The 22,583-nt window shown below is 40.0% G+C and overlaps 1 protein-coding gene across 5 annotated transcripts in view; it reads right to left on the bottom strand.

The window, feature by feature from the left end:
• Positions 1–22,583, bottom strand: part of ARID1B (AT-rich interaction domain 1B) — a 325,491-nt gene that overhangs the window by 55,492 nt on the left and 247,416 nt on the right. For all 5 annotated transcript variants that reach the window (XM_084203719.1, XM_084203720.1, XM_084203721.1 and 2 more), the window contains 2 exons: positions 10,939–11,118; positions 4,288–4,615 (listed from right to left, as the gene is read on the bottom strand). In XM_084203719.1, coding sequence (XP_084059845.1) covers positions 4,288–4,615; positions 10,939–11,118 — 508 coding nt within the window. The remainder of the gene's footprint in view (positions 1–4,287; positions 4,616–10,938; positions 11,119–22,583) is intronic.

Raw genomic sequence — 22,583 nt, 5'->3', positions numbered from 1 at the left:
TCGCAGTGTGATAAAACATCTTTTGGAGCCACCTGGTCCTTTAAGATCTCATCTGGGTTCTAATCTCCTGCAGCAGAACCAGCCCTTGGGGTTTCAGTCAATGCAAACTTTCTTCCTTGGATATATTAGGTCTTCAACATACAGTCCTTACCAATCAATGGTTATGCTGAGACCAAGACAAGACAAATATAAAAAGGAAAACACTGTTTTGTAGTTCCTTCACACTCTCCTCCTGAAAATAAAGTGAATTACTACACAGGGTACTAGAGATTTATTTAACATTGCCTGCTGTGAACTTTTACTCAGAGCAAGCTTGAACACCCTGGGTAGCCTGAAACAATGAAGAGATTCAATGAAGAGATCTTAAAAACACCTTTCTTTTCTCTAGCCTGACGTGGCAGTTATCATTTGGGAAGCCCTGGCATGCATGCACAAGACAACCTAGCACACAGTAAGATTTTAGGTTACAGGGAAGGTATTATATAGTTGTATAAATTAATCTAAGCTTAACATAAAGCAGATCTCAAGATGAGGTCAAAGGCTAATTCAAATGGTGTAGACCTAGTATCTTCCACAGCCACCACTTTAATTTATATGATTTAATCTATTCTAATGAAAAGGGTGGTGGTCTGCTCTGAGAATGATACCTAGGTATAACTGGCTGACACTCAGATCCTGATCATCCTGCCCTGGTTAATGAACATTGATTTTGTGCCCCAGTGGAAGAGATTCTTTTTCTGATGCATGCCATTTAAATTCATTTTATGCTGCTGCTTAGCGTGGCTTGGCAAGGCAGAGGCAAACCAGCATTCTGTGTCTAAATGAGACTCCTGAGCTGGGAAAGGGCAGATCCTGCGGATGGACAGCTGAAGATAAATTTCTCTCCCCTATTGATACATGGCTACGGAGTCAACAAGTTGACCTTGAAGTGGATCATAAGCAACTTGAACAGAAATACTGCTCTGTAACCATGACTATGACACAAGCATTAGATTTTATTCTTAATTCTACACAGAGGAGGGTGTTTTACAGTAATAAGAATGCAACACTTTCTGAGCTCCACAACTGAATCTTATAAACTCAACACATTCGAAGAAAAAGGGCACTGTTCATGCATGTTGGCATACAGGAGTGGATGTCTTCCCAGTTAGGTAAAGCAGTGTGCTGGGAGTGTTCTCTCATTTCACTAAGTTTTGTTTTTTGAACTGGACAACCAGTAGACTTCTAATTTTTTTTTCTTCCTGCATTTTCTGTACACATGTATGAACAATGTAATTCAGGGACAAACCAAACTAGCAGCTACAGAAAATTGGTAATTAAAACTTGTTAACTGCCATGACAGCAGCAATAATTTGGGTATTAGAGATTTCCTACAGAAGTAACAACTGGAGTAAAAGGATGGCAGGGAAGTTTGTAAGGTTACATCTCTATCTCTGATGAAGATGGACTTGTTTGTGAGGGAGCAACAGGCTGGGAGCCAACACAGATACTTTCTCCCAGTTCTGTAACTCGTGATATGGTTACAGAAATCAGTGTGGAGGACTCTGCTGAGAAAACAGTAGTTGCACTTCTGGCAAATGTTTTGCAAGGGATACTCAGTGCTCTTAATTCTTCTAGAGACTAATTTTTCAAATACATGCACAATCAACTACAGTGTACTAAAACTTCTTGCAAATCCCGTTAAGAAACCCTGTAATCACACCTGCAGTACATCATCTCTCAGAAAAGGATCACACTTTGGGGGTTGCAGGTCTCTGCCTAGGCAGTAGTGACAATAAAACCACGTTCAGAAAATGTGGCTGAACACACCGCTGCAGACAAGAACACCAAAAATGAAGAGAGAAAAATGGTGCCTGGGTCAGGGAAGGAGACAGCTCATTCCTTCTCAGTGATGAGGTTCTTCAAGTCCCTTTTAGGCACAAGGAAATGGAGCTGTGCCAAAAGCCATGCAGGTGTGTTGAGTGAGTGACATGCAGATTTTCATTGTACTGTCACAGTGGCATTTGCAAAAAGAAACCTAAAGACTAAAATCCCCTCTACAAAGAAAGTATTTCTGTATCTTTCATGTGATTTTTATATTCCTTCAGCAGCCAGATGGCATGTTCACAAACATTTTCAAAAAATGCCGAGGTCCCAGAGCAAGTCCAGTTTACACTGCTGCCTACCTGTACTGGTCAGGCTGGTACGCTGATGGAGCCTGAGTGTAGCTGGACTTCAGGTGCTGTGCAGAAAACATGGTGTGTCTGCCAGCCCCAGACTGGATAAACAAGTGACCTAATGTGTGGTGGCCTGAAGCAGAACCTCTCTGGGTTTGATCTGTATCACAAATCCGAGTCAATGTCAAATACATTTCTTCCATCTGTGAGTCTCGAGGACTTGCAGGAATAGCCAAAAGCCATAATGCTTTCTCCCCTCTCAAGACAGTTGTCTTGAGATTAAAGAGGAAAACAGTGCGCTTGCAAACCCCTAGATGAGAGTGGTGTGACAAGTTCCTCCCAATTTGGGAGGAAGGGTTTATATGTAACCCTTTTGCCAGTATTTGTGATAGATTCAGTGAGTGCTCGGCTCTTCCATAGGTGCCGGATCCCTGGAATGGGCAGTATGTGACAGGACTGTTCCGAAATGGTGCAGTTTTGTCCAGTCACAGCTAGAAAGAAAAAGCAGTTCTACAAAATTTACATGGGAGGAAAATGTGAGATAGAAATGGTAATCATTTAACCCAGTTTTTGATCAAACATCACACACTATGCCCAATGTGTAAGCTGAATCACAACCAAATGCTTTCCACTTAACACAAAGTCTTTTCTTGCTGTCAAGACCAACAAACGTGAGCTTTTCCTTTCATTCTATGATTATAGAGAAATCCTGTTCCTGCAGCTGCAGTGATGGCCTATTTATTCCTTCGTGCCTGACCTATCAGCTTATAGCCTAAACCAGACAGACAGAAGCAGGCTTCCATAAATCCTACTAGACAGGTCTGTTGAAACAACCAACAGAAGAAAGGGACTGCTGGTTCACAGATATCTGCTGGAGTATGGTCTGTTTTAAGGGAGCCTGTTTCTATTTTACTGAGCAAGAACATGAAGTACACTAAATTAACTGTTATTGTTTTAAAAGTTTGCTGCTGCTTATTATTAGTAGCCACCTGCCTTTTAAGCTCTCAACACAAGAAAGTAACAAATACAGGGACACACTGGCTTCCTATTTCTTGTTAAACGCTGCATCTTGGAATAAGAGCAACTCTAGTGTCCACAAACACTGGTCTTGAATGATAAATATCTGGATGAATGTATGTGCATCTGTGTATGCACATGCATAAGTGCAGTGAGCAATACACACACATATGAACACATTCAACAGAAGAGCACAACTAGATTTGTGTAATTCTCAAACATTATGGACCTTCTTGCAACAGAAAAAGATACTAAATATGCCAGGAGTGATTTGAGTCCAGGGAAATGTGGATGTTACTTAATCTGAAAAATTTCACAAAAAAAAAAAAAAAATTGCAAATATTCAGTCATTTTAAGAATGACAAGGACAGAAAAGTGCCTTTTACCAAGACCCATATACGAATGGCAACACGTAGCTATGCTGCCCAAAGGGGAGGCAAGAAGACAGAGGAGGGCTCCAACCTCTGCAGTTCTGTTTGCAGGTTCTCTATTATGGATGCACAAGTGGCAGGTATCAACTCCAGATAAGTACAGATTGTTTTATGTCTCCTCTGCCTCTCCCCTCTAGCTGCTCCCTTCAGCCCGCCCTCCTCTCCCCTTCTGCAGGCCTGCTTGGGAGCAAGAACATCACACAGAAGAGAACTGCCATCAGCACTGCTGCTCAAAACACGGGTAGTAGATGCAAGAGTTGATGGGCAGCTTCACAGGCTTCCCTAGTCTCTGGCAGAGGTAAGCTGCTGAGGACATGTTGGCCCTCTCTTTACCAGAGATAAAAAAAGTATAAAAACTCAAAAAAGGTTAAAGTTGCAGAGGACTTGTCGAATGGCACTGCCATCCTGTGGGTTTCCCTAAAGCTGTCATGCCAAGAACCAAACTAGAAGTGGCCATCATCACCATTGTCACAACCCCTTTTTGAGGGGATAATTCAAACAGGTAACAGCATGCTTTCCAGTCAAGAAAAGGAGACGATTAAGAAAAAGTATTCTTCCCAAAGATAAGGGCATAGCTAGAACATGTATAAATGCACATTCACACACCTCTACAGTGCTGTTACTTCAGAAATGACAAGGAAAACGTTCTTACTTATTTAAACTCCTTTCACCTGAATGCATACCTGCTCTGAGCGGAGTTGGCAGCAGCCTGCATCACTGCAGCAGCCGCCTCCTGTGCCTTACGGTTCACAGTTGGCATGGGTGGGCCCATCCCAGGGCCTCCCTGTTGAGACATGCCAGGAGAATTGGGGGTCATACTGCTCATGTTTCCAGGAAATGGTCTGCTCTGCATCCCAGCTGATGGCATCCGTCCCAGGGGCATGGAACCACAAGGCTGGCTTGGCCCCTGTCCATGCATCTGACTGTTGGCATTTATACCCATGCCAGGTCCCGGGCCGCTGTAACTTGTGTTGGGGACACCGCTGTACGTCGGTGGTCTGGAGTAGTTTCCTGAACACAATGATAAAAAGCACAGAGAAAAACATTAAAACTTTTGAGCAAATGTTTCTGTTTAGGAAGTTAGCTGCAGAACTTACACATGTGAACTTAAGTGACCCATGCTGGCCTCAAAGTCAGGACAACGTTTTTACGCCAGGACAGAAAAGCAGTGACAAACTGCCCAAGGAGGTTACGCAGACTGCCTGCATGGAGGTTTTCAAAACCCAGTTGGATAAAGCCAAGACTACCCTGTCTGATCCTTTATCTGACCCTAATTTGAATACAAGGTCAGTCAAGAACAGCTCTTGAGCAACCCTCCAACCTGAATGATGCTATGAACCTGATTTTCACGTACCCGCAAACATTTTCTGTCTAATGTAATTTACAAGGCAACAAAAAATAAAGAAAAGTACAGCCTCCAGTGGGGTAACAGCACAGCACAGTGTACCCAACTGCTTTATGCAGTAGAGAGAGATGTGGCATGCAAGAAGCCCATTACATAAGTTCAAGGGAGAATCTGAATTTTGTAATTTCGTTTTCTCATTCCTCTGTCTTTCTGCAGTTTCAGCAACAGGCTTATTGCTCCTAATTGTTCTGCTCATTTAAGACAGAGATGATTTGGTGTGGACTGGTGAGAATGACTGCTGGGGTCCAAGAAAGATTCCTACTCTCTCCTGCCCATCCTGCTTTTCTAGTAAGTTCAGTTTGGCTATGTCAGCATAAGAAGTGGTAGCCTACAGTGCAACTCCTCTGAGAAAACTAGTCTTACACAAGTAAGCAGCAACAGTACAAAGATGCTCATATAAGCAGGTGCCTTAGGAAGGACAGCATGAAAACCTGGCTGAACCCAGGCTGTGTTGTCACTAGAGTGAAGTGCTCTGCTTGCAGCAGCTTAACTCATTTGAGTGCTGATTTTCCTGCCACATTGAAATCTCAAGAAAAATTGAGTATACAGCATGCAGTGTTACAGAAACAAACCCAGGCAGCATGAGAAAGAGGAAAAAAAAAAAGCTAAAGATATGATAGAAAACTATTTTAGGAAACATATCACATTGCACTACTTCAGTCATCAGTTTTGACTTGTCTTCATTTCCATCTCATCCAGATTAGTGGAAACATGACCCATTCCCTCCCTGTGGGATGCCACAAAGCAGAGTTTCCTCACTACTCTCAGATATTCCCACGCTTATTCGAAGGCAGAAGCCCTTGGACTCTTCCTGTGATTGTGCAGATCAGCCATGCCTCTTCTCAGGCCTCAGCTACCAGGCACAGGAGTTGGTGGCATCCAACTCCCATTTGTATTAAAAATAAACATATTAATCCATCATTTGAATGCACACGTAATTAATTCATATGCTCCTGCTGCTGTGCTTTTGCTCAGCTTCTCCTCTCCAGTCTGTAACTGACTCACTCTACTACAAGGTCTCCTTGGCGAGAACGTATGAGACCTACGCTTCCCAAGGAAATGAAGCAACCATCCTCTTCTGCTTTCAAATCCAAGTTTCTGCCTGGGGCTTCTCACAGAAGGATCCCCAATATGTGGTTCAGCATATATTAAAGGCTCCAGATTCAGCTTTATGCTGTCTTAAGACTGCTGTCACTTCTCCTCCTCTTCTGGGCTTGGCTGCTGGCAGCTGACTGTTCTCTGTTCAGTGAGCCATCGCCCCCAGCCAGAGTTTCAGTTGCTGAGACTGGCTCAAGCCATGCATCTGATCCAGCATAAGTGACTGCAGTCTGAAGGGCTGACTAGTTTCACACTGCTCAGCTATGTGTCACAGGCAACAGCACACAACTTGGACGTTGCTCTGGGTTTCCAGTTGCTTTGTGCAAACAAAATATAATACAGCAGGATGGTGTATATGGGCACTCAAAGATTATGCACAGCAGTTAGCACATCTTATGTACATGCTATTAGTAGCACTACTTCCCAAAGTGAAGCAAATTCTCTCCCTAGATTACCAGACCTGATATCCATGATCACTGGGAGCTACTGTCAGTCCAATTTACATAAAGCAAATTTGTTTTGTCATTTAGGATCTACAAAGTACATTCAGCAGCACGTGTTGAGGAGCAAACACCAATGCTAAAACACTACTGCTGTTTTCATGCTATTTTTATTTTGAATTGGGACAAAAAATGCAATCTTATATGCTTTGGCTTTTCCAGCATACACACAAAACAAAAAAAAAAAAAACAGTGGAATCTTCTCCATAAAAATATGTGGCTCAGTTAAAATAGGTCCTAATCATTCATCTTCAGGGATACAAGATGCACAGGGAAGTCATATCTTTTTAGTAAGGAAAACAAGTTTCAGTGTTTTTTTCCATCATTTTCTTTCCCTAAGCATTTCCTCAATACCTCAAGTACTAGCTATTCTTATACCTTTCCCAGACCACAGGAAAAAAAAAAGGCAAAATAAAAGCCAAACAAAATACAAGAGGAATTGCCAGGAATGAGGAGTGCAATCTTATTTCCATGTTTCTCTAATAGATTAGTAATTTGTTGGCAGTGGCTTTGACAGAAAACAGATGGATGCAGCATTAAACACAATGAATGCAGCAGATGCTAGGCCAGCCCACATCAGCTGGACGTGTCAGGCAGCCAAGTTCAAGAGCCCACACTTTTCAAGTGGGTACAAGCCTGGCAACAGCGGCTGCACAGAACAACTCCTCCCCTCCATATCTGAGGGATTTTTGATTCCAACTCCCCCTTGGCAGAGTAGAATTGTACCAAGAGAGACAACATCTCTAATGCATGAGAAAAAACAATGCTGTAACAGGAATCAAGAGGGGAAAAAAAGTGTAATGAAGATAAAGTATAAAAAACCTGACTAACAACCTGCCAAAGACAGATGTTCATACTTACTGCTGAAACTCTGGTCCACTTTGTTCACTTTTGCTGAACAAAGTGCTCTGAGATCTTGCCATTTCTAGGCAAACTAAAAAGAGGGAGATTTGAGAACTACCTGTTAGCTTGGCTCTCTGCTTTAGACATAGATCAGATTCACTGTATTAAAAAGAGCGTCTTAGACTAGCTCTAGAATTTTTTACATGTGCACTTCACCATCAAGCTATTCTTCTACAGCCAATTTAAATGCGTTGTTCTGAAATTCTCTGAACTATTTCACCTTGGGGACTTCAGTAAGATACAGCTGATATTTAAGTCTTAGCTCCACAGACTTTTGCATACATGGGTCTGGATTCAGAGGTCCAGACCCTCATGATACGCAGGGCATCTCATCCTTAAGTGCTACCATTTTAATTAAAATCTAGGATTAAAATCAGTGGGAACTAGACAGCAAAGTGCTTTTGTGAAATGAGTCCAACATTAAAAGCACAAATACTCAATTCATACTACTTTATCACAAGCAAAAGGGGGTTTAACTTACAGTGAAGCTCTGGGGTTGCGGTTCAAACAAATTCAGTACTGATTTCTCTCTTTGTTATACCCCAACAGAACTGCTTTACTGCTGAATTGAGTAGGAAAGGTTAGGAAGACAGGATGCATTTCTGAGACATTTTACTGATTCACAGGAAGCTTTTCTCTGCCCCACTCTTAAAAGATCCAACTGACTACGGCATCTGACTGCTCTCCAGAGTGCATTTAAGGGACATTTTGCTGTGGCAGCAGTCTGATGCTCAGGTCATAGACCAGAGCTTCATTAGCCCTTGAGCTAGATGTTGCCCAAATACAAACCAGAGAGATTCTTTCAGTAACAACCTCCATCCTCACTCTGCTTTTTTTTTTTTTGTATTTAATTCTTGAGGACAGGAAAATGCTGGGATTTAATAAAAAATGAAAATTAATCTTCTGTACTGTATGCTCTTGTGTTGTATCCCAGAGACAGAGAAGTGTGGAGCCAAAGCCATTTATTATTTTTGTAGGAAATGGTTTCACAGAATTGGACTAGGACCCAGTGCAGAACTGCTTCCTGGGAAAATATATTCTGCTCTTATTATAGTTCTAAGTGTCATGTAAACACATGAAAATCAAATAAATCAACCATAGGCATGAAATGGATCATTCTGCTCTCATGAACTGGGGGCTAATACTTCCAGTCCAAACTTAATGGTGTAGTCTTTACTATGGTGAGCAATTCCACTGCACAGAGGACACTAGCCTTGAGCAATTGTTTTCAGGACAGCACATAGTGAAATCCACTATTCAAAGCTGGATCAAAAGCTTAGTGTCCAGAATGCTTTGATGCATATATGAAAGTACAATTAGTCCTGTAAACCCAGCCTAAGCTTAACAATATTCTGGAAGAAGGCCTATGTGAACAAAACATGGAAAGCAAATCAGATCTGTGAGAATTACTTTAGTTTAATAATTTAAGAACTTGGTTTCAACCCCGGTAATTTTTAATATATTTCCTATTTTGGCAGAAAAAGGCAAATGGGATAACATTATTATATATTCATTATTGCTGGCATATGATTATGCTTTCTAACAGGGTATGTTAAGAGTTGCAATTATGGATTACTTTCATTTAAAATGAAAAAAATGCTATTAAAACCTTAAGTCCAGGTAAACACATAACTTAGAAACATCACTATCTTCATCCCTGGTGGTTAGATCAACCTGGTGAAAATGTAGTACTCTTCTGGTCTAATTGTTACCTACAGAGCTGACAGTCTGCAAGGCCTTAATCTTATGAAGACCAGTGCACAGAATCACTGGTACTTTCCAAGCACTGGCAGAAGAACATGGTTTATCATCCATCACACTATTCACCAAACCCTTCTGAAATGGCCTGTTAATGACAATGATGCTCATTTTCTTCCTGTCCCTCAAGTTCATTTTTTAATAGCAGTTTCTTCCTGACCATGACCCATAAAATCATTACATAGGCACTTTCATCTACAGAGGGAGGAAAAGAACTGCTGAACTCAAGCAAAAAAAGAAAGTAGTATTTGGCGTGTTACTTAAACGCATTGATTTAGTACAAAACCCTTTCCATTCAATCAGTGCGGATGGCTAATGTTTTACTGCACTTGACACCCACTATTCCCATGGTTCGGAATCTCAGCAGCAGCAGTACAGCTGGAAGTCAGGATAGCACATCATAAATCCACTGGATTTTTTACCAGTTAAGCTAGTTGCTCACTGTGCAGATAAAAATAAGCACTTGGACAGCATTTTATGGCCACAAAATGCTTTCCAAATAAAAGGAAAGCACCAGTCAACTGGAGTTAGGTAATTAATCTTCACACATGGCTATAAGGCATTACTAGTCCCATTTTATAGTTAAGGAAAGCAAAGCAGAGAAATGAATCTACTTGCCTAAGCTGAAAGATGATGCAAAAGGCAGAGCCAAAATTAGAAACTGGGAAATCTTGGCTTGTAGCCCTGTGCTCAGAACACTAAACCAAAAGCTACCCAGAGATGAAACAGAAAGGAGCATTGCATAGGGCTGCAAGGCTTCTTGCAAACAAACATCAGAACTAGTTCTCAGAAACTCAGGAGACTAAAATAGCCATCCTTGCTAGCACGGGAGAGTCACTGAGCCCTAGAGAAATTCCCATCGCTGGCTCAAGTCCTTTCTGAGGCTTTTAAGTAAGAAAGCAACAGTAGGAAGTGCTGAAATAGAAAAGCTTCTTTATGTATACTGACCCTTATTTATGCCATGGCTTGACTTCAACTTCATTAAACCCCTAAACAGATGCATACTTTATAAAGGTTATCCATTAAAGGCAAAACAATAGACAAGTTCAAGGTTGTCCAGGGGCAGAAATTGTGAATTCTATTTTGGTTTACTCCCCCACCAATTCTGTCAAACAAGCAAAATAAAAGGAACTGTCTCTCTCAGTCTGAAGGGTTAGTTAAGATTCACAAACCATATGCATTAGAGCTCAATATTCTATTTCCACAGTAGCCACTGTATTATTATGCTTGTTAGAAGACTTTACCCTCAAAGTCACCACACAATTTCAGGTTGGCCTTGGGATTTCATCCAAGAAAAGAAGTCCTATTTTGGGAGAGGCGTTGTGACCTTTATTCCATGCTTGCTCAAATGCAACCTCATCACAGAGATGACATGCTTGGGCTCCTAAACAATAGACCTGGCAATGCCACAGATTCTTCACTTCCTTGCCTAATTTAAGGTCACTATTTTTATACAGAGAAAGGTGCTAATAACAGAAACAGCTTCTTCCACAAGGTGCAGCTCCACCTTTGGATACAGCTTTATTTGCTTAGGATTTTTTTTTTACGGAGAGTGTTGCGTGTGTGTTTCTGTTGTTTTTAACATACATACTCACATACACAATACATAGATATATATTTTATAAAATATATATATAAATTATTGCATCTATCCCCAACAAGCATTTTACCTTGTGGTCCGTACTGGCTCATCTGAGGCCCATAAGTACCACTTGAATTACTCTGCTGAAAGCTACCAATTCCAGGATGCACTTGACCTCCAGGTGAGGGGTGTGGTGACATGGAAGGTCCAGTTTGTTGAGGTCCATACTGTGACATTTGGGGGTTCCTCTGTATGCCTGCCATAAAACCTATAGGGAGAAAAGTACCAAAGCAAAAATTAATATTCAGGTAACTGTTCTTTATTTAAAAAAAAAATCATTGGCATAAAATAAACCATCCCTCTTTAGTTATTTCAGACTAAGAATACCCAGAAAACTGCTGTTGTTCATCCAAAGAAAACCACACAAATCTCCAAGTCAGCAATGATGTCTCAACCATCAAAACTGTACATAAGGTTTGAAAACCATTACTTGTAAATGAAGACAGGGCAGTCCTGCTTATTTACAAATGGGTGCCATTTTTAAAATTAAAACAACTTTTAGGGGAAAAAACCAAAGGCAATTATATGCATTAGTTAATTAGCAGTACTAAGGAATTTGCCTGATGACTTATGGTGGGAGCATCACATCTTCAAAATTATACATCGCTACCAAAATGCTTCACTTCAGCATATAGAAACCCACTGTAAATACTTCTCTATTGCCAACAAACTCCCCAGAGCTAAAATTTATCTCTCTGTGAAGACTAGTCATACCAGCCAGAAATAACAGTTGTTTTGCTATGTATTTGTGCTCTAGGTCCTTCTTCTAGTCTTTCCCCCTGCTCATTGCATTGCATTCTCTCCTTTTTCCCTTTTGTAAATGTATTAATGAATCCCAATTTAACTTAAGGTTCGAAAGTGACAGCATGAGACCTAGTGAAACAGTATCAAATTTAGAAGCTTCACATGAAGGAACAGAACCAAGCCTGTTAAATGAAGGAAGAAAAGGGTTTTGAGGTGGGGTTTTAAAGTTTTCATGAACTGGGAAAAATCCTGCAATCGTGCCCATGAAATGTCTGTGTAGGGATGCTGGTTTTCTGATGTTTTATACCCTGAAAGGCACATCAGTGTGGCTTTGAATGTTGAAGAGGATGTGCTGGCAAAATGTAGTTGTTTTTTGTTTTTTTTTAATTTCTGGAGGAAATCCGCTTTCTTTCCTGTTCTGCTCGCATATTAAATTTCATCTTTCCATTTCCCTGCAAGGCAAAACCCGCACATAGCACAGGCCAGCTCTGGCTGTGCTGCCACCGTGCCGTGTGAGGAGGCAGCCCCAGGGTGTGGCACTAAAGGATGACTCTCCCACAGGGCTGGGGTGTCCTCCCACTGGTTAGCACCAAACATCACACTCTCTCTACCCCCAGACACTCAATGCCTGATTCCTGAAGAGAGGTAATTTTTTCTGACCCATATCCAGACCTGTGATCAGACTCATAACTGAAAACATTGAGGTGCAGGCTGTAAGGAGAAAAACCAGGAGATGAAATGACTTTGTACCCCTTGGGGACAGTTCTTTCATGCTGTGAACAGCTCAACCCATATTGTGCTAAAACTCCAGCTGCAAGATTTGCTGAATATGCATCAGTTTTTCTGATCTTTGTACAACCCCCAAGACAAGGAACTTGATCACAACTGAACTGCGAAGTCAGAGCCTGGTACTTGCTCTGGAGGTAGAGCAGATATTGACACATGACACAGCAAAAAATGAGTGCAAAATGGCAGCTTGGAAGCTGGTCTGTACTGGTTGGAAAACTCCACACTTCTGCAAATGAAACCTTCTCCGTGACCTTCTCCATTTAGCTTTATTTTGGAACAGACCCCTTGATTTTTAAAACAGTTCCACTCTGGGCACAATTCTTATTACAAAGCTTATGTCTTCTGCTAACAGTGCTGTAAGTAATTTAGAAACCTAATACAATCTTATGTCTGTAAAAAACCAAAGCCCGTGTTCCCGACACACACCATATATATCACTCTTGTGGGATCCATTTGAATGAAAAAATTTGTACTGGTCACACTAAGATTTTTATTATAAAGATAATAAAGTTACTCCTGTGTCTGGTATAGAAGTGAGGAGGCTTTTTCCGTTCAGCGTTTAATCTATACGAGGTAACTTTCCAAACATTGCACTAGTGATTAAGGCTTTTCAGCCCCATTATTATTGCAAGGAGTACTTTTCTTAACGCCACAAGGAAGGGTGATATACTGAACAGCTACTGGTATAGGAATTTCCAGTAGTGATGCAGAGGGACTGCTGGTTGTTGAAGCTAATGGAGAACATGGACTAATGTCTAATGAAAAACATGGAGATTATCAGTTAACAGCTCTGCTGTTGTCAAGAAGGCTTCTAAAGGGACCAGAGTAATAAGTAAAAAATAAGTGTTTCTACTCAAATGACCTCTTCAGAAAACTTCTCCTCATTCATTTTGGATGCCGTGGAATGGACTGTAGAGCTATGTGTACAGCTATGTGTACAGTCGTAAATAAAACATGCCAGGAAGAGAGTGGTACACTTGGGTCCATCCAGATAAACCTTCCTACTCAGTCCTGGTAATCTTATCTGTATGGCTTCTGGGCACAATCCCTTGTCCTGCCTTATCCATGCTCTGGGCTGTGGCTCAGGAAACATTGGCCAAAGCCAAACTGGGGGCAAGCCAATAACTCAAGAGCAGAGATAACTGTGTGATACTACTCAAACTCATGCTCTAGCCTTAGTTTAATAAAGATGTTGATTAACACAACAAAAAAGGAACACACTCCTGAACTGCTTTTGATGTGAGGCACTAGTTTCATCATCTCAGAGAGCGTAGGATTCCTCTCAAAGGCTGGCTTTGCTATTTTCTCTTGAAGGAAGATAAAGAATTCAGGAAAAGGAATCCTGAAATTCAGGAAGAATATCTGTGCTATACTATGTTCTGCTACTGTCTGTATGGTAGACTGAAGAGTGATGTTAAAACAGGACATGTTCTAATTTCCTTCCAGAGAGGAGAGGAGTCCTTTCAGCTACAGATGACATGGGGAATAGCAAAGAACAGTTCTTACTGTGACCTGGATTCCATTACAATATAGAGGAGCCTATCCTCATCAACCTCCATGAGAGAGAGCCCAGTCAAGATCCAGAGATGAGTGCATGAGTTTGAAGTGTTATAAGTATTTGCAGAAAGCTCAGATGTCTTAGAGAGAAAGGGTTCCCGGTCAATACATTAACATTGATGCATCATAAAGAAAAAAACAACATCAATTCTAAAAATCTTATCAGAAATGAAAGGGAGCAGCTGGCATACATTCATTTTTCCTTATTTACACACATTTTCCCTAGTGTTCAACTTCATTTTATAGCTGATACAAAAAGAAATAAATTTTCTTTCCAGAAAATTAGATTTAAGATAAAGTTTTCTTCTGTAAAGAATGGAAGTAGGATTACATTAGAGGTGCACTGGAGTAATGGCAGTGAAGTGATTCAACAGCCAGACTGCATCTGACATATCAACCCCTGTGACAACAAGGTGGGTTGTTTTGTCTTTTAAACTGCTAGGAAACAGCCATGAATTAAGCCTTTAAAAACGCAGTGGCAACATACTCATCAGTGAACAAATCTACTCCTCTCCCTTAATACTAATGATAAGAGGTAGAGGTGATGCTTTACTTGCCATCACAACAAAAGATTACTTATTGAAAAAACAGTTGAGTGGGTTTTGGCAAACTAAACTATTTCAGATGTAGCCGAATAAAGTGACCCTGCCAGAAGCATTCTCTTCCTTTTGAGTTAGCTTTTATACCACATTTACATACACGAAGAATGACTGCATTAAAAACCATTTTAACATTGCAGAGTCATCTTTGCAGGTTTGGTTTTTTGTTTTTTTTTTTTCTCAGTCGAAGAGTAGCATACTATTAACGATTATCACACTGTAACAATAATAAAATATGTTTGCATGTTCAAATTGAACATACATAGAGTGTTTAAAAATAGTCAGGTAACATTTTATTTTTCTTCTTTCTTTTTAGCAAAATACAGAGAAAATTAAACCAAGCAAGGCTTATGATAGAATGCTTCTTCTTCTTTGATGAAGAAAAAGACAAAAATGAAGCTCCTCTTCTTCTAAACAGCTCTAACACCCAGTAATGCACATCATTCAGCTAATATCACCAATGATTCCTTTTTAAAATAATTTAAAACCCTGTCCTTCCCTCAGGCATATGTATCCACAAAACAGATACACAGCAGTAAATTACTAAAACTTCATGAAATTTTGCACTAAGGTTGTCTGCACACTGACCAATACAAGCCCATCTGTTTCTTGAATACCATCACCTTAGCACTACCCATGAAAAACACCCACTGAATGTGTTGGGTGCTGCTGTAAAACCTCAGATGGATTCTTCTGATATTTTAAAATTTTTGCTTGAATTATGAAAAAACCTTACAGAAAAGTAGAAGCTCAAACAAAAAGGAAGTGACTGCAAAGGAACAGGTTATTGCTTATCAGTTGATGGACAGCAACTCTCTACTGGCACACACTTTAACCACAGTCAATAAGAGGTCTTTTGATTTAGCCAGGAGTAGTCCATCGATTTTCATGAATGAATTAAACCTGGAAACACATGCAACACTTACTCATTATAAGCTCACAAAAACTTGGGAGTTTACAGTGCTAGCAGATCATCATTAATTTATGCATCTGATAAGTAAAAAATGAGGAAAGGTACAACGCGCAACAGCATATTGTAAAAATGAACTTACCTAAGAAAAAAGTACACTGGGCTACAGCTCTTTCTAGAGGGGCATGCTTAGTGACAGAGCTTGGGACCAAAACAACTCAGGAACCTTTCTGAGTAAGGAACAAGGAAGTTCCCCTTGTTCAAGGGCAGAGGCTAAAGTAAGGGCTATTACTAGCTAGACAGACTTACTAGTCTGAAAATCATGGAATAAGAAAAGTAGAAACAGATTGGATGCATACACTGATGATCAACTAATTAGGGAAAAATAACATAAAATCGTGTACTTATGAATCAGCTCAAAAACATTAAGTATGTGAAGAGATATTTTCCACTACCTCTAAAGGAAAAACTTGTGTGTGGGGAGAAACACAGAAATTTCCAATGCTTGGTATTTTAGCAAGGCACTGGTCAGTACCCTTGAGAAAAAAGAGCAAATGTTTGCACACCCATGACAGAAGTTTTTGGCAAACCTTCCTTCCTCAGACAGCGGTTTGTGTTGTATCCAGTCTCTCAGGATTTTCACCAGAGTACACCACAGAACTATGAGGGATCTAAAGCAGTGACTCCCAAACCTAGCTCATCTGTGGATAAACAACACTGAGACAGACATGTCAGGGTAAAGCTAAACAAATGAGTGATTTGGCACCCTGTTAGCACGGCAGGATGCTGAGGAACGTCACAGTCACACTGAAACTCTGCCTAGCCCACCCATTTCAGAGGGCAAGGACAGCTCAGGAAGGCTCTGGACCGGTGAACCACATCTGGGTTTTTGCCCAGCTAAACATGTCCATAGTCAGCACCTCAGAGCACTGCAAGGACATATCCAACAGAACACAACTCACACATTAACCAAGTGTTCTAGTAACTGAAAGAGTTGGTCATTCTCATGTAAGCCTGTGACACCAAAACCCTAAATATGCAACCAGGTTGTCTGCAGATGGTACTTGAACAAACACCTTCACATGGTGTGGTCAAACCTGGAGATGTGTGGCTTCCAGACAGCAGGAGCTCAGAAAATACTGTTGTACCATTGCTTATGGGGGGCCAGCTCTACCTGGCCATAAACTACTTACAGTTACTGGCCAAAGAATGGCATGGTACCTGCCCCTAAGGTGCTACTTAAAATAAACACTGAAAAGGACACAGTGAGAGAGATTTAGGCACTGGAAAAAATCTAAGCAGACAAAAATCTTATACAGGTCTAAACAAACAACAGCAATTAAGAAACTGGTGAAGGTTTGACCCATGTACCAGAAAAGAAATGAAGCTAATAAAGTGAAATCATGTGACATAAAACCCCTGGTATCTAGAGCAAGCAAGCACAAGATTTCTTTACATTCAAGATACCTCAGATCCTATTTTCATTTTCCAGATAGCAACCATATTAGCATATGCCCAGCTAGACCGATGTTTGACACCCACAAAGCATCTGACTTAGCAATGCACACCACAAGGTGATGGGTTGGTGAGCATGAGCGCCTGAGCTTGCAGTGTCAATCTCATTTAGACAATGCAAATACTAAGGCTCAATATTCCTGACCAGTTAATTGGCAGATAAAAGAAATAAGAAATCAAATAAATAAAATACCTGCACTGCACCAATACAACATTTTTGGACATAATACTTAATAAAAGTTTAAAAAAAAGTATTTAAAATTCTTATTTCTTTCTCCAATCACATTCTTTTTTTTTAAAACAAAAGTTCCAAAATGTTTTTAGGAGACAGTTCTTTGAGAAAAAAGAGCAAATGCTTGCACATCCATGATACAGTTTTTGGCAAACTTTCCTTCCTCAGACATTCATGCTCTCAGTTCTTCTGAGAACTTTTCTTCTTCTAATGAACTGCTCTTCTAATTAAAGTTCTTCTAATGTTTCTCCATTAACCATGAAAAAATGTAATCAAGTTTCTACACTGAGCTCTTTTTTTCAGCCCACATAAAAACCCACATAAACCTTGCCAGCTTCTCCAAGTCCACCAGAGCACCACTAAAACCATCTGAACTTCTCTAGACTAGAGTAACGGTGATTTCCCTTTGGTATCTGGACAATTTATTTTCACAATGGCATCTACTAATATCTGCAGTACAACCACCACATTGCTTCACATCCATTTAACAAAAAATGTTTCTTTGCTTATGTGAAACAGCAGTAAAGGAAAACATCATCATAGCAAAATTAGGATTTCCTGCAAAGCTCACTGCAGTATTTCTCATTTCCACAAAAAGACCAATGTTCTGTTTAAGAAAAAGTGCTGGACTGGTTTTATTTTTCTTTTAAATTATTTTCTTATTATGCTTTAATATTTATCTTACAGTCTCCTCACTGTTTATTTGTCTGACTGCTTCTCTTCACAATGTGAATAGCTTTGGGGAAGATGGAAACTAATGACCTAGCTAAGGTTTTAACCCAGACCCCCTAGTGTTTTACCAGCTGTGCTATTAGGTTAACTGGCTGAATCTCCTCTGCTTCTCTCTCTGATATTACAAAACCCAGTCTATGTATAGCATGCAATAATGTTTAAATTTTTCCCACCCCTAAACCTCCCTCTGCTACTGCCTAGCCTTGAAATTCATATAATCTATCATTGACAAATTAGAATCTGGGGAAGGATCAGACAGACTACCCAGATGGTAGCCGGGGAAGAAATATCCAACCTTTCCTAATGCAAACCTTGCATAATGCTCTCTGATGCAAATTTTAAGTGCTATACTGAGGACAAAGAAAGGAAGACATTTGCGGAGATGTTCATGCACAGCCTAAACAAAAACCACATTGCTCATCTGCCATTTTACACATCATTTGTTACTGTAATATACCTTACAGAAAATGCTTTTACTATGGTGCTTGAAAAATCAGGGTCACAGTGACTTGCAATACAGAAGCGTCCACCCTGCCCTCCCAGCTGCCCCAGAAAGGAATCCCGAATTTCAGTAGGTAGCTTGGGCTGCTGGAATTAATCTCAGCAGAAACATGAAAAACCTGAGGAGTCTGTCTGCTTTGCACAATCAACATTTGTCAAAGTTTCCCTAATAACGTGCACACTTAGGAAAATCATGGAGGAGAGCAAGCAAGGAACAGCATTCTACAACGTGTAATGTGCAAAGCCTGCAGGCTTAATGGTCTACATTTCAGATTTGAAAATTTTACCCTCCCCAGAGACTGCTGTTCAAAGGTTCCCTGAATCAACTCAAATCTTCCTTTTCATGAAGTAAATATATTGAATATTGCTATATATACTTTGTGGACAAGACTAAAGTATACGTGATGCGTTTTCTGTTGCACACATGTAAAATAAATCATATTGTTTCTTTCAAAAACACAAAATCAGTGTGTTGTCCTCAGTCCCAAAATGCCTTTGCCTCAGTCTTATTTTTACCATGATTTATGATTTGACTGACTTTTTCCTTTCCTTGATTTGCAGCTGTTCCCTGATGAGTGTTTATTCTTTTGGATCCTTTGGGACGGTAGGAATTATCCAATGTTAGCTATTAATATATACATTTTATAGATTTCAACTCACTGTCCTGTATATTAATTTAAACAGACATAAAGGGTCTAAGATCAGAGGTTATCTTTACAGAAGCTTCATAAAAAGATTAACTTAGGCACTGAGTGTCCTGACAACCATGGTGCTGTTGACCACAGGCAGCTCCCAGTTTACAGGCCATGATGGGAAGCTCTCCCAGGGACAGGGATCGTACCCAGTAACTTCACATCAAGCATGTGACAGGAACATTGACTCACTCTGTCAAGTTCTTCTTCAGTAACTGCTGTAGCTTACCTTGCTCCCTGAGCCCAGAGGCAGGGAATTTGATGGCTGCCTAATGAAGTCAGTGGAAACTTTTCCATTGAGAAGTCTCTCTGCTGGCAACTATATAAACTCTCTCAGAATAAGTCAATTCTGCTCCCTAATCTCAAAAAGAGAATCCCCAATTTAGTTTAAAAAATGAAATAAAGATTCATCTCCACGTCTAACAAGATTTAACATCAGCAAGAAGAGTGCAATGACCAGCTGCTAGTATACAAAATTTATTTGTTGAGAACTGACTCGGGGTTTTGATTGTGCAGATATTATTACCTACTTCACATCCTACTTCTGCAGTTTTGCCGTCTCCCAGCATGGATTATCATACATAAATCATACCCTTTTGTCCTTTGGTTCTTCTTGCAGATGGCCTGCTGTATATTTAGCATAGGCCACAAGTAATCAGATCAACCCAAAGCTGAGTGTGGCTGGTGTATGTCTGAAATCCAAGTACAGTCTGCAACCAGCATCCTGAAATGGTGATAGACTTCTTTAAGAATTAACCTGTTTTGGCAGAGTAACATAATTTCTAATACTTTTGGGCAAGAAAAGCAGGTTTTCCTGAAACACTTGAGAGACAGACACAAAACTATGCACTCCACAGCTCAGAGAGAAGAATAGGAACTGTTCTTCCCAGTGATGTTGATTACTAATCAAAGTAGACATATTGTAAGCTTTTTTGCTGTACATTGCTAATCAAAATAGCAAAGAAAACCAGTGTGTACACACTTTAAAAACCTGCTTATCACACTGACACTACACTTCAGTGCACTTCCACTTTTACAATCCAATTAAAAATACAGACGTGAAAACAAATGATGATCCAATCTTTTTTAGAAACTGCCAATAAATTTAGTATTCACTAAGTTGAGAAAGTGATACAGCTTTTTGAGTCACTAAAAAAGCTTGGTGCCTGGCTCTACAGCATGGCTCTGCCTTCACATACAGACCTGCTCCGTGTTCTCCTTGGCATCATGTTCCTACTTCATCACGCGCCTTGAGATAAAAAGGGGATGCTTTACAGAGCTAGTGTGACAGTTTCAACTAAACCCTGCCTTTCCTCCTTACGTGATGCACTTTTTTTGTTTGTTGAGGGCACAGCTCCTCTTATCCCAGTTTTCTGGGCATGATTTCCACCCAGCCTGGCAGAGTGCTCCTGCATACCAGACAGAGATCAGCTCCCCAGCACTGACCCACTTGGAGAACGCTGTGTGCAGAAGAGGCACTCAAACATACCTGTGGCTTTGCACTCTATGCATGTCTCAAGCATCTTTCTTTAAGAGCCTGAAATACTTCAGTCTACATCAAGTAAACTTATTACCAAGTCTGATTTAACCTTAAGTGGTGTCATCGTTAACATGGCAAGCAGAAGAATGTTAATGACAAGAATCATTTTATTCTCTAGCTCCTCAGTGCCCTGAATAGATCCCAAATCCCCAAATGAGAGTAAAAAAAACGTATTCTCAGGGAAAAAGTCTTTTTAAGATCTAAAAGCAAACTACAGTATCTTTCTTGTTGCAATAAGAATTCTTTGATCTATTTTCTTCCTTCTGGTTTCCCTTTTTAAGAAAAAAAATACATTTCAGGGAAAAGAATCTCTACCACCAAATGTCAGTATAAAGCCATAAATCTGATCAGGAATTGTAGGTGCAAAACACCTGATTGGTATTCTGTGTCTTCCACACAAGCAAAAACATTTATATTTCGTTAGAAGAAAATACATGACAGTGGAATTTATGTAACGACTGTGTACAAATAAGCATGCCCAAAAACAGTTAAAGGGGAGAAAAATACCTGTATGAAATCTAATGGGTAAATTAGGGAATTTTAGTCACAGGAATTCAGTTGCTACTTCGTGTTTGTAGGGAAGCACAAAGAGAACATCAAAATGCCTGATCACATCCCATCTGTTACAACCTCTTACTGGATAACATCTTGACTGCCAAAAAAGCTATTTAAATTTACTACATTGCAGCTACTGATAAATATCACTTCTGTGAAGATCTAATACTAAATAAGGACAAGATCTGAGGATAAACCTTACAAGCAGCAGTGTCAAAAAGATCCAAATTTTGCTTAGTGTAACACCTGTACTCTTAATAGCAAGCAGTTTTCAGGGAGTCCTTGTGCCTGACTGTGATATGTTTTTAACAGAGCACACAACTATGCAACACTCCTCAAAAGCTGGATGTCAACAACGGAACGAAATAAAGGTGGAAAAGAAAGAATAACATAAAAAAGAGAAAAATGAAAAGGTACTAGGAGAAGGTGATGCAAAAGGCAGCAACTTCTATTCAACAATTTTGGAGGTGATTACTCCAGGCACTGTCCACATAGATCTGACAGGCACAGAATGCTGCCATGAAACTGCCTCCAGCAATGGAATACATTTTCCAGCACATCACAGCAGCTGCAACGGCATCAATTCTGCTTGCAATCCATGTCCAAAAAGAAAAGTTCTCAGTGGTCCTATTTCAGCATATCTCAAGGACTAATTAAATCCTCATTACTATCTTCTAATTATTCCAGTGCTCTGGGATTTCGCTCCGCAAGTCCCCAATGGTGCATTAGATGAAAAGGGTTAAATAACCTGTGTTGATTTTGAGACTCCAGATCTATTTCAGACCTTTAGCATATCATCAGCATTATCATGAATATTTAACTATGTACCGCTGTGAAAATTATAAGGGGAAAACAATTAAAGATTTTTTAAAAATTAATTCTGACCCATATACATTTGCACTAATAAATAAAGCTTCTTTAAGTATCCCCATTATGAGAGTGCTTGCTAGAGTAATAATGTGAAGTCATTAACTGTTTTCATTAAATTCAATGGTTTTCAGGAGCTCCCAATTCACTATTTTAATATAAGACTGAAACCCGACATCTACATACCCAACTGCATAAGCATGAAAATACTATTTAAAAGCAGGTAAGTTTTCAAAGCTTTTTCAGAATTACATAAGGAACCATTCATTCCTGCAGAGGTAAAAGTGCCTATTTCAACATTATTATGACAAATATTCTCCTAACAGTGCTTGCACAGGTGAATGTTTATATAAGCAGACAGAAATCTCTTAGTTTACAAAAGTAAGAATGGGAGTATAAGCTAATGGCCAGGACAAAGGTTTCTTTTTCAGGCTGCAGCT

The sequence above is a fragment of the Fringilla coelebs genome (assembly GCF_963513975.1).
Source record: "Fringilla coelebs genome assembly, chromosome: 3".
Classification (NCBI taxonomy): domain Eukaryota; kingdom Metazoa; phylum Chordata; class Aves; order Passeriformes; family Fringillidae; genus Fringilla; species Fringilla coelebs.
The sequence above is the reverse complement of the archived record's forward strand: the minus strand, read 5'-3'. Positions and strand labels throughout refer to the sequence as shown.